Here is a 13,469-nt window from a genome sequence, read left to right on the forward strand (position 1 = left end):
TCTGTCTGTGATCAGTACCTATTTTGATGCTCGTAGTGCCACCGGTTGAAATCAATGTTAAATGCCACAATACTGCCAGAGACCATGCCTGTGATCAAAGTCCTGAGGAGCGACAAAAACATGAAATCAGTGTTAGCAAACAGATGATAACCTGTGAAATGTGGAGAAATCACAATAAAACTAATCATATTGATGGTATATATTAAAGTCTACCATGTTACACTGCCATGAATTTACAGTAGCCCATAACGGCCAAACCTAACACTGACTCTGGAGAGAGCCTTTCACATTCTTAGCGACTATCCGGAGAGACGAGGGGTGTTTATTTAGTTGTAATGTGCAACCTCACTGCTAGATGCCACTAAATCTTACACACCGGATCTTTCAAGAAGCTGAAATGAGAGAATTTTTCCTTTTTTTTTCTTAAAAAATTACTCAAACAGATAAATCAATTATCAAAATAATTCAAAAATTCAAAATTAATAAATTAATTGCCAACTAATTGATTAATCATTGCTGCTGTAATGTATATATATTTCAAAGGTGTATTTATATCAGCAAGGGAGCAACATGTATTAAAATGGGATCTTTGTTAAAGATTATTTCCGTGCGTATGAACAGTTTGTTAAAACGTCCATAGTGGTGAATGAAATGAGCACAGGAGGTCATCAGAGGCTGTGACAGTAAATTACCAGGTTCCTCCGACAGCTGAAGTAGACCATTGAGTCCCAGTGTCTTTTTGCAACCCTTTTGCTCTTGTGTCCACGGCTGGCTGGTATGTCGGAAAAGCAGCTGATTTCACAGGGTCGTCTTATACTACTACACCCCGAGGGCTTAAATGCTCACGCACAATGAACAGAGTTGAAGCAGAATGCCTCTCTGTAAATGGAGTCGCAGAGCAGGGCTCACTTATGCTACCTAATGTCAACTCACTGAGGGATGAGATTGTAACTTAATCAAAGGGTTCTTCAAATATTTAATTCAAGTGATTTGTTAAGTGGTGTTGAAAGAAACGTTAAAAATAGCAAGTTGTACTTCAGTATTTTTAGCCTCTAATGTGACTAATAGTTTACGGTAAAACAATGTTCATATCCTCCTCTGTTGGACCATCCTCTGCAGGTTGTGCAGTTCGTCATGATTAAGAACCAGGCCTCTGTTGTGGGCCAGACTGTAAGTGCCGAGGGGGATTTGGCCTGTGGCTGTGAAGTGCAGCTCGAATGTTCAGACTCACTAACCTCTCTTGACTGCCAGGGTCACATGATGACGTCAGGCTTATAGCCTCAGAGCGAACACTGTCGCCTCTGCGCCGCCATCCAGGCACCCATTATATGACTCCTGACGAATCTTACAGAATGCAAACACTGAGGAAAAACATGCTGCTGACCTGCCAACAGACTTGTGCAGTACGTATGTGTGCTCCCTTTTGTCTGTTTATCCAAAATGAGTGCACTTGCAGAAGATACCCCGGTAATTTTTTTGTCTCTATGGCAACTGTAGGTTCTATTTAAAGGAAAAGGATGGTGGATGTTCCACTAACTAAAATGCACAGCGACAACCATGAAACCCAGCCAACACAAAGCTTTTTACCCCAGCCTACACATACAGTCTAACACAGGCACATAAACACACAACAAGCCCACGCAATGATTCTGTGGAGCCAAGCTGAGCCCACATCACGCACTGTCTCGTTCTTATCATACACAAAAATGTACCAACCATTTGGATATGACTTGCAGTTTGATTTACTTCAAAACTAAAAAAAAAAATGTTGTTTGCTTCTCTGTATCTCCTTCTTGAATGGTAAGATTAAATACAGGAAATCAATAAGGGATACCGTCAATTTTCTGGATTCAACTCATCTGAGGACAACATTAAAACAGTAAATATACCTGTACGGTATATGATAAGTGGGAGACCGTTTGTTAATGTGGCTGTGCGTACACATCCTCTCTTCACTCTATGGTGTCAACATACTGTATCTACCACACAGCTGCCTGCTCTGACCTTTGATCGTGTGATAGGTCCATTGCTCGGATGCCAGCATCACAACCAGGGTAGATGTAGAGCTGTTTGAAGTCACAGGCCTGCCACACCTCCACCACACCATTATCTCCACCTGTGACCAGGTTGTGGCCATCACTGCTCAGGAGAATAGCCTACAGGGACAGCGAAGAGAGGTTCAACATGATATTTTTCAACTTAACTTACATTGTGCTTTCTAGGAAAAGTTGACTTGCTGCAGCATACAAAAGATGTCACTGATTGAGAAATGGTTATTTACACAACATTTATGATGGTTGAGGTCCAGTATGAGAGTGACATGCAGCAGCTATGTATACTAAAGTTTTGTGAAACCCAGATTCCAAAAAAGGTTTGGACGCTGTGATTCTTCTCACTTTCTGTGTTGCAGGCATCACATTCATAGTGTAAATTTACACAAAACAATAAAGTTTATCAGTTTGAACAGAAAATATCTTGTGTTTGTACTATGTTTAATTGAATATAGGTCCCAATGATTTCGCAAATCATTACATTCTGTTTTTATTTAGTTTGAAGTTACTAGCACTCAGAAACTGTGAGAAATCTAATTTCTACATAATGTTGCTTTAATGCAGGAATGTTACATTGTATATCTGTAAAAGGTTGAAATAGTGGGCAGCTACAAATCTTTAAATATTGAAGACTTAAGATGAACAAAGCTTTAGATACATCTTTAATGGAGTACCCTGGTGTAAAGGCATGTGTCAGCTTACCCTGGTGGAATCATTGACCTCCATTTGTGCCAGCAGTTTTCCATTAATGCTGAAGTTGCAGAAGCGGCCTCTCTCGTAGTAGATGATGCAGTGCCCCTCGCTGGACACTGAGATGAGCCGTGGGCACAGATAGTGGTCCGGCCCCTCCAGAGCCCGCAGAAGGTCTCCTGTGATGGTGTGGACCAGACACGGACCCTCTGCCAGACCGAAATATGCACAGATAGACGCACAAACGTGAGCAAAGTGTCAATGTAAAAAATAAAAAAATAAACGATTCTCACTTTATAAGATCACTACTGAGCATGATCAGAGATGGATTCCTGGTCCCACAGTTTTCTGTGAGGTATGTTGTTTGGCTGGGGACATGCGCAGGTCTGGAGTGTTTACTGAAATGACTATCTGTCAATGTGAGGTTGTAATACAATTGTATGTATGACTGTAGTTAAATTCAAAACAGAAGTGTCCCTGATTTTCTCTTTTCTCTGATGACAATGACGTGGAAGGGACATGGAAAAGTACACTGACCTTTGGCTCCACTGATGACGAGGCCCAGCTCTGCGCAGACTGACACACACACAACTTCCTGGTCATGACCCGTCAGAACTGCTCTTGGTGCTGGGTAGTCACCTAAAAGATAACAGATACACAATGTCATTAAACAAATGGTTTCATTTATTAAATCTATTGTCTGACTCTAAAAACATCACCTAAACAATCTAGATACCTGTGTAGCATATTGAATATGCTGAGTATGCTGCATTTGTGAATAATCACCAGCATACCTTCATCAGGCAATAAAATCATATAAACACAAGCCCAGCGATTGTGACACACATCTGCTAGCAGGGAGGTCCCTTTGGATTGTCATGTAAATGCAGGGATGCCCACCGATGGCAGCCGAGCCACTTGATTTCATCCTGCGTGTCACATGATTGATGATGGCCAGGGGAGAGGTTAGTGAGGGGAGTTTCATGGCAACTGGAGCCGAGTGCTGCCAGAATGGTGTCTGGAGAGAAGTATGAAAGCAGCGTTCTTTGTGTTCACTGATCACCAATAATGGTAATTTATAATTATGATCGTCTGTTTCTTACAGAGAGTTGAACCCTTTCAATGAATCACCCACACATAATTGTAATCAGTGGGAATTATCCGTATTTGACAACAAACTATGAAATGCAAACCAAATGCAGCCAAGGTTTAGGCACTCACATTTTTACTGTATGTTTTTAATATATCATTTTAATTTTAATTTAAAGTTCTGTTAAAGCAGCGCTGAGAAACTAATTTTTTGTTGATTCTGGTGGCCCCTGTGGACAAGAGTTATGAGCACCACCTCTTTCTTTTGTAAAAAGTGTGGATTTGTTTTGGAAGTGAGTGAAAGTAAGAAAGCAGAAACACTTTTTTAATACATTCTATTTTTGAATATTCGAATACTGGTTAAACTTGAAAATTTGAATAGATCATGTGACTAGGGTTTCATCTGAAAAAACATTTTCCATTGTCATGTTATTATGGGCCTTGGTAGAATTGCGTCATTATCACCAGGCTCCGGTAAAACGTGTATAGCACGGTCTTTTCTACATTAATAGCTCCCGTTGACTATCGAATACCGTTTGCCTGAAATGCCCATCCTTATTAAAAACTCCTTGTAGTAATTTAAATTAATGGTGTAATTTGTGTGGACCTTTAATATTCACCACCTTTCAGTCCAGTAGTGATAGCAACTCAAGCAAGACTTGAGTTGAGTTGCATTGAGTTACCATTAAATATACCGTATGTAGCTGTTGGTGTCCACACAAGTTCAGCCAATTTCAGTGAAAGTTTCTCCATCCACCTCGATGACAGTTAAGCCCTGATAGATGATGTGGACATGTGTCAGACCTCTCTCCTCCTCCCCCATCATCTCCTCCTCCAGCTCGGCATATCGCCTCTGCAGCTGTAGCGGTCCAGTCAGTGAGCTGGACTGTGATCGATGCAGCACAGTCCCTCTGAGACCAGGACCTGAGCAGCGCTGTCAGTCCCAGCACCCACTGTCGAGGGGGGCTGAATAGGACAAGTGTCAGAAAAAGCCTCCAGGGGGAAAAAGGGACCTTGTGCAGCTCACCTACCCGACAAAAGATTCAATCAGCCTGCACTGCGTACCCCCCACCCTCTCCTGGCCCTCTGGGACGAGCCGAAGTCAGCCACCACAATTACCCGGTGCAAATATCCCCTTGCACCGGTGTGACGGGCCGAGTCTGAGAGGCAGGGCCTTGATTGAGCTGGAAGTTATTTTAATTATTACACATTTAAGACACATGCAGCCTTTTGGGGCGCGGGTGAAATCAATTTCTCGGGCACGCCACATCTGCGGGGTGAGGGAGCAGTGATCCAGAGGGCTGCTGCCGCCACATATTCACACAACCTTCAAGCAGTCGTATAGAAAATATAATAGGCATGAAATCACCAGAATGAGGCTTGTGGAATGAATAAGCCAATAAGTAAGAGAATAAAAAGGACTTCAAATGTGAAGATATGAAAAGGTGTTCGTGGTTTATCCCTTAGGGTCCTTGCAAATGCTTGCCATCCATATTTGAACATGACTGATATTTCCTGGCTGCAGATGTTTGTACAGTGCTGCGTCAAACATTCAGTATTAACAGTTTGAGCAGATTGAGTCATATTCCACGGAACCGTCCCCTTTCTCACAGCTCCCACACATCTAGTGTTCTGCATTCTTGAACCAAATTAGGTCTTTCTGACATGTTATGTTTATAAACAGAGACAGACTGATTATCGGATCCGATATTAAGCATTTTTATGATTATCAGAATCTGAGTAGGTTTATTTTTTTATTTTTTTCCTGCCGGATTGACGTTTAAACACAGTAAATTAATTCAAAAATGTGCAACTTTGGCCCTGATGCAGCACCCTCTCTGTCTGTAGTCACCACTCTGCGGTCCCACTCAATGTCCTGCCCACTATCTGATTTGTTACAAGCCTCGAGCCTCTGCAAAGTAACTATTAACTAAAGTTAGCAAATAAATGTAGTGGAGTAAAAAGTACAATATTGGTAACCAAAATGTAGTGGAGTGGAAGTATAAAGTAGCAGAGAAGTACAGTACTTAGTAGACGATTGTACTTAGTTACTCCACCATTGGTTATTCTAAATTTTGACTCTGAGATTTTTATTATAAACTATAATCTGTATTGTTATCGGCCCTGAAGAAAAACATATTGGTCAGACACTATTGATGAGATATTGACATTGGAATTGATTTGACTGAGTGAAAACACATCCTGTCTCTTGTTTTTCTAGATGAGCCATGTAGCGTCCTGTCCTTTTGTCCGTTGAAGATGCATTGTAAGCACTAGTAGCGTGAATATCAGGGGAATACTGTTTTCCTGCTGCAGTAACACAAGTGCTATTGCCCCTTGCTAATTGGAGGCAACCAAGCTGAAATTCTTAATTAACTGTCGGAGCCTCAGTGAAGTTAATTAGAGAACACTCGCAACTAATCAGGAGCTACTAGAATCTGTGACAATTGGAAACACAAGATCTTCATGCACACACACACACACACATAATATCATCCAGAAATAAAATAAAAACACTCTTCCTCATCTTCAGTGTTCCAGTTCCACACCATATATGGCGCTCCTTGCTTAAACAGTACTCTGAAGTCTGCCTCTCCTGCTCTGATGGATTGTTTTGAACACAGACAATCAGTGGGAATGAGCAGCTAAATGAACTGAGCTGCATAAATCACACACTGGGGTCTACCATTTTGAATGCCAAGACATCTGGAGTCCTCTACAGTACCTAAAAGCAGCACAGTTCAATGCCGTGGATCACACTAATATATCACAGCTACAGTGCATATAAATTATCATCTCTCTGTCTCTACACATTATTTGATTTCTAGGGGTAGAATGCCTTTTCTTCAGTGTTGATCAAAGACTCTTTCTTCCTATATCACTCTAAAAATGCTGACAGTAAACTCGTGCACCTTTATGGGCTTTTACTCAACAACAAAGTAGAACATTTAATGGGTGAAATACCAGACTGAAACATTTTCCAGTAACTTTGTCCAGAGAGTATTGCCACTGTATGTGTACTCTTACTCACTGTTATTGGGGTTGTCTCCGATGATATGATGCCGTCCACTCCAGTACCACAGCAGAAGTGTTGCATCCCTGGACCCAGAGACGATGTAGCAGTCTCCTCCGATGTATGACTCTGATCTGGCCAGACACGTCACCACGTCCCAGTGGCCAAAAACTATCTGGGTCAGCTTCCCTAAAGAAAGTATGTACGAACATGTTTTTGATGAAGTTGAAAGGAAGTGCAATACGGTGAAACTACTGCCAACTGTGTTTTCAAAGGCCCACTGACTGTTAAGGGAGTATTGTATGAAAAAGTAGAAAAATATTTCCAGTATAGTGAAAACTATGGTTCCCAAACTTTTTGGCTTTTGAAGTTAATCAATGTCTGCTTGTGACCTCTCATCACATATTATGGCTTTAGTGTGGACACAGTTCAGATCAGCATGCAGGAGCGATTTTTTCCTCTTGATTTGTTATAATTGGATGATTTTTAGAGGCCAGAAGAGGTGGACATGTTTCGGAGTCATTCCTATGTTCCCAGGGTCCTATTTTCTTCAGATTCATATGGCACCAAATGTTGTAAAACTACAAAAAGTCCTACTATACAAGACTAAATAAATATTACTTTGGTGAAAGTAAAAGGAACCCATATGAATAGTACTTAAAGTATATAACAATAAAAGTATTTAAGAATCAAAAGTAATTTTCTTGCAATAAAGTAAAGTAATAACTAAATGTAAATTATAAGTGTGTATTTACATGTATACTGTATACTATGGGTGTACTGATTTCCCACCTGGCCCAATATTATATCCGATATTCAGCATTTTTCTCATTATCAGAATCAGTGTTTTTTATCTGATTGCCGTTAAAATAAAAATGAATTTATTAAAAAATATGCTGCTTTGGCTCTGATGCATCATGCAATCTGCAATGTAACAAGTAACTGAAGTTATCAAATAAATATATTGGGTAAAAAGGACAATATTTGCCTCAGAAAAAATAAAATACTCAAGTAAAGTACAGGCTATGACAAAGGGCCCGATGTTCCGAGGGTCCTATGTTCCAAGGGTTAGGTTAAGGGTTTTGACCCGAACACAGAAGCAGGGTTTATGTGTGTTAACAGAATATTTAACTTGAGCCATGGCAACATAGGACTCTAAGAACATGCAGACAAAATAAAAATTAACACAACAGATTTTTTCTTTGCCTTTCAATCGTCTTGTGACCCATCTGATTCATCTTTGGGTGGTCCTCACAAGTGGCAGTGATAACCATTTATATAATTAAACAAGAATGTTTCTGACATTATCAACTTGTTCCCACTTAGTCATTATCAACAGAAAGAAAATCAGTGGATTCCAGTGTATTACAGTATAGACATCCATTTTTCTACACAGCTTGTCAGGAGAGAACAGCAACAATACTGTATTATTCCCATCATAGCGCTGAGTCCTCCACACATCACTGCACACCTCTATAGGAAATAGAGTTTACACTGCAACCTACCTGTCTCGGAGGAGTACACACGAAAGCTCTTGTCCCAGAAGCCACACACCAGTATGTAGCGGTTGTCAGCTGTCACCACGAAACAGTGTGTGGTGATTTGGATGCTCTGGTCCACTAGGTCTGTGATCTGACGCTTGTTGCTTCCAGTATTGTTGGCTGTGAAAAAAAGGAAATAGAGAACAGGTGTCAATACGTAAGGAGTTACAAACATAAGTTATTGAAATGAGACCCTTGCTAAAACCGCTATGAAAGTCAGTGTTCTAGTTTTTGTTTCCTTTATTTTTTTATTAAAATCAAGGATGCTTACTCACCAACCAGAGAATCCATCTCTATAGGGAGGTGATGGGCCTGCTCCAGAGAGTAGCCTGGTGCTCCTCGAAGACCTGGGGATACATGAGGAAATGAATTATTGAGGATATTTCTAACCTCTGCACATGTGCATTCTTACACACACATACACACACACACAAACACTCACAAACACACGCACACATAATCACACACCTGCTCCCTTTTTCAGAGCCAAAGTTAATTCAGAGTCTCTTCCAGGAGATGGAAGTATTGGAGGTTCATCAGAAAGATTTCCATCTGTCTTACTGGGCTTTTGTTTTTTTCTCAGAGTGTCAAACTGAATGGAGATATTTTATCCATGCAATCTGTATCTGGAGCCACATTTGAAACAGCAACATGCCTGAAAATATGGAGGCCTTATTATCATTACTATTCTGAAAAGCCAAACCACATTTCCCTCCTCTACGACAGGATGGCAAGGGCACTGCAGCTGTGTTCATTAGTGTGGGAGCAGCCAGATCAGCCACACAGTGCGGACTCTTTGGTCCTGAGCTCTGTGTGTTTCTACTGTGACAGATGGGGACGTGTGAGGAGAATGTGGTGCAGTTGCGGCCTAATTTCCTAGTAACCATTGCTTTGGCCCTCTGACCCTGAGGTGAGGCCGGTTCTCAGGGAGGGGCTCTGTGGGTAATGTTGTTCACACATGTCTGAAAAGGAACATGTGGAAACATTCATGGTCAGCTTACCTAGGAGGTGCTAGCCTCTCACATAGCCAGCTGGCTACAGCTCTATTATGCGCTGTGGGCAGGCTTGTGTGTGACGGTGATGAAGTGATTTTACAGGGCCACTGCTGTGGTAGGTATCACATGTGGTGTGGCACAATTTTTTTTTTTTTTTTTTTTTTTTACGAGGGCACGTGTATGTTTGAACATATCACCTGCCATGTGTGTTGAGCTCCACTCACCAACGGTGTTGTGCCAGCGGTTCACGGCAAATACGCGGTTGCAGGTGACAGTGACCACAGCAGGTATGGTAAGATGGGGCAACGTGTTGGCGGCCACATGTGTCACTGGCGAATTGGATGGGAACTTCAACACCATGATGACATCCTGCTGCATCTGGTCCTTGAACATGAGAGGACTCTGTGGAAGGAAACACTATTGAGTAGAAGAGAGAAAAGACGGAGTGTGGGGAAGGATGGAGGGATGTGATGACGGCAGGGGAGGAGGAGTACAAGGAAAGAGAACCAGGAAGAGGAAGGGGGGATGGAGAAAATGAAAAGAACAGGTATGGAAAGATGAGAGAAAAAGAATGGAAAGAGGCAATTAGTGTGGAGGTTGGAGGAAAAACTAGGTTCAGACACAGAGGAGAGCTTCATGCACTGACCCCCTCCGGACAGTGCAGTCAGACAAGGGGACTGGTCAGACAAGGGTAAGACATGAAAAACTGAGATGAGATAGGCTGTACACATGGGATGGTGCATAAATGACACACATGTATCAGGAAGATTCAGAAGCATGAGTTTGATTTTATCACAGTGAAATTCAGCTCAACTTTTACAACCCTGGGTTACATGTGTAGCAGGAGTAAAAGCAAGGGCAGAGATAGTGATCCTGACAATACCCTGTGAGTTTTGAACCAGTTTCAGCACTCATTCTATCTCTAATTTTGAGACCTTTGACAAAAGTGGACAGAAGTGGATGAAAACATTCACATCTGTTAGAAAAGTAGAAAATTGAACTAAAGGGTCTCAAAGGGATCTGCCTTACAAAGTTTCTTGTAGGGAGAGAGAAACAGAGAGAGCCACATGTGGATAATGAGGGCTAGGCTGGCTATTACATGGATTAGACAGGGAAGAGCAGCTTACAGCAGAAGGAGGGGAGCTGCTAGGCCAGTAGGGAGCACTCTTCCCTTTACACCGCACAGCTAGAAGGCAGTAACAGCTATAAAACAGTGCAGAGAACTAGTGCTGAAAATGTGTTGTTATATTGCGGGTCTGTGACCTACATGAGGTAAAGCTTCTAAAATATTTATCTTAGGTTATAAAAGAGTGGACTGAAGGAAATATATAGACATGAAAAATCAGAGAGCATCTATCTCAATCTTGTGTCTACCTACAAACACACACCACCCAGGCTCGCACAGGTCTAACACCCTCTCTCACACACACCACCTTCAACACCAGAGGTGCAGGGAATTTTCCCAGCATGCTTGCTGCTCTCACCAGGTGCATGGCGGAGCTGCGTGGAGGATGTGGCTCAATAAGCAACTGAGATGGCGTCTGTCCAAAGCTCTGGATCTGCGCCTCTGTGGCCTGCGGGAGAGAGAGAGGGGAGAAGGAGAGAGAGAGAGAGCGGCTGTCACAATCAATATGCATCAAAGTGATGGGTCAATGCGTTACTTGACAATGCAAGCAAATCCTAACTCAGCCGTGCCTCTGAGGAAGGGGGGAGGTAAAGGGAAAGGGGAGCACTCCCAATCCGCCTGGGTGCTCCCCCTTCCCCCCTCGGCCTGCAGAGTCATCCAAGTGTTAGTATGGAAGAGACAAGCCTTTTCCTATTAACATGCTTCAGTTAACCATTCCCATTTCCAGGCGCAGGGGCCCCCACTGCATAAACGTTAACCTGGAGTGACATCCAGCTAGGACTGCAGCAGGCCGGCCCGCTTTTAGATGTTATTGTGCTTGAAACAAAGGGGAAAAGCAAGTCCATGCACACACAGACGTATGAAACAGAGGCACAAAATCACACAAGTAGACCAGGGTGATTTGGGAGAGGGTACCTTGATGAAGGATGATTTATGGGGTATGATGGGGTAGGTGCTTGTGACTTAGGAAAAAACTAAAAACAGCGTGGCAAGTGGCACACTGAGTAGAGGATAAAAAACAACACCAGAAAATTATTAGAAAATAACTTCTATTTAAATAAACAAATCTCTCATTTGCCTCCAGTGAGCGAGGAAAGAAACAAGCAGTAAGAGCTGCTGAGCTTGACTGAAAGTGGGGCACTCCACGGTGGGAGTGATTGATGTGACTGGAGCCACTTCCACCATCAGAGGGGAGCTTGTAGACGTCCGTCAATGCCACTGTGCACAATGGAACATACATCGCTCAGCCTCTCACCCGCCCTTCTGACTGCCTGGGTGACTAGCCCTCATTTTCCTCCGCCTGCCCTGTACACACCACTCACTATCAAAAGGACCTATTGGGTAGCACATGCCACAGAGGGAGATGTGGCACGGGAAGTTTGGAGGTGATACTGAATCAGGACAGGCCACCTGCAAGTCAAACAGTCGCCCCTAACACCCCATGGTCACTTCCTATCTTCCACAGCACCAAAAAAGGCGCTGTCTGCACGGCTGACTGCTGTCACACAGCAGCAGTGAAAGTTTCATGCGAGTTGGTGAGCACATTTGGCAACCATTAAGTGTTAGCCGGTGTTTCTTTACAACGCAGTCCGTCAAGTAATAAGCAACTGACATTATGGCTATTTAAGGTTAGGTTTGGGGTGAGGGTCACAATGTCTGCTCAAATAGAGAAATTCGATACAAAGATCAGAAAGGCTGAGAGGGCCATGTGGAAAACATCACCATATTTCTTGTGATGATTCTATTACCAGGGAAACTGGGCTGTTGCATGTCCCGTTTTGGTAGTCTTTGACAACCTTGACGCCCAGCAATTATTCCCAGAGTGCAAGGGGGAGGGTCTGTCTGTATATGTTTGTGTTGTGTGTTGTGTGTCAGGGGAACGGGGGTCTGACTTGTTGAAGGTTAACTCAAGAACATGTTCCTCCACTAGATGATCAAAACATGTCAATATCTCTCAGGTGCTTCAACACTAATCCTCCCTGAGGTATGTCAGAAACGTATCTCTATCTCAGTCTGAGATGGAGAGCACTTAACAGGCAGTTCATTAGTTTAAGTCACTTCAGGCTCTGCTTTTTGGCTGATAAGTGACACTTATTGCCAAAGCCATCTGGATGATCTTCCCTCCCAGCAACAACCGCCTTGCTTGGGTGAGCACCTAACATCCATCATAACGCACTGTGTCTGCGTGTCTGTCTGTCTGACTTTGTTTGCGTCTGATTTTGGCGTGAGGAGGTGAATGGCTGCAGCTCTCTCTTTATCTGCTGCCTGGTCCCCAAACTGGTGACAGAGAGACTCTTTGGAGGATGATCCCCCTAACAGCATCCTCCAGTGCACTCATGCAATGCAGCAACACAACAGCTCTGTCAGACAGAATGCAAACACGGCCTTGCAGTGACCCGCTAAGCACCGTGGGATCATGCTGAGTCACGACACCTGAGATCAGCCGTGGCAACTACAAATATGAAGCTGCTACAACTTTCACCTTTTGACTGATGCTGTAGATTACAGAAGCAAATTGCTTGAAGTACTTCTGGCTTTTAGATAGTTTAAACAGATTACAAAAACTGATCAAAACAGCACAGAGATGATACAGGCACAGGCAAATACACATAAACAAACTATCAATGTAATTGCTGTGTAATTGTGTTACTTTCTCATGTGACTGCACTCCTGCCCATTCTTTACATGCCACTGAAATTTTGTTTAAAGTAAGCTCATCAGGAATTATTTTAATCCTTAAGTACTAACAAAGAATTACCCTGAGGCTGTGTCTTGAGTGACAGCTTTAGAGTTGACATGTGCACTACTGTATGTGGGAGAAGGAATGTCTCCAACAATGTGTCCACCAGTAGCTGATTGCCTCTAATGCACCTATCATGCACACTGGATCATATACATAATGTGATACATATGAAGGGAGTTTATCATTAAGGTCAAGCATTTAAACACTTGTGTTCCATCCCT

General features: G+C 42.7%; 1 protein-coding gene across 5 annotated transcripts in view; it reads right to left on the reverse strand.

The window, feature by feature from the left end:
- Window positions 1-11: 11 nt before the first annotated feature.
- The window catches only part of nbeab (neurobeachin b), a 228,043-nt gene continuing 214,585 nt past the window's right edge, over window positions 12-13,469 (reverse strand). For all 5 annotated transcript variants that reach the window (XM_073492021.1, XM_073492013.1, XM_073492028.1 and 2 more), the window contains 9 exons: window positions 10,864-10,953; window positions 9,604-9,796; window positions 8,660-8,731; window positions 8,349-8,504; window positions 6,862-7,032; window positions 3,279-3,380; window positions 2,754-2,950; window positions 2,005-2,156; window positions 12-102 (listed from right to left, as the gene is read on the reverse strand). In XM_073492021.1, the coding sequence (XP_073348122.1) occupies window positions 12-102; window positions 2,005-2,156; window positions 2,754-2,950; window positions 3,279-3,380; window positions 6,862-7,032; window positions 8,349-8,504; window positions 8,660-8,731; window positions 9,604-9,796; window positions 10,864-10,953 (1,224 nt within the window). The remainder of the gene's footprint in view (window positions 103-2,004; window positions 2,157-2,753; window positions 2,951-3,278; window positions 3,381-6,861; window positions 7,033-8,348; window positions 8,505-8,659; window positions 8,732-9,603; window positions 9,797-10,863; window positions 10,954-13,469) is intronic.

Source organism: Pagrus major, chromosome 2 (assembly GCF_040436345.1).
Source record: "Pagrus major chromosome 2, Pma_NU_1.0".
NCBI lineage: Eukaryota > Metazoa > Chordata > Actinopteri > Spariformes > Sparidae > Pagrus > Pagrus major.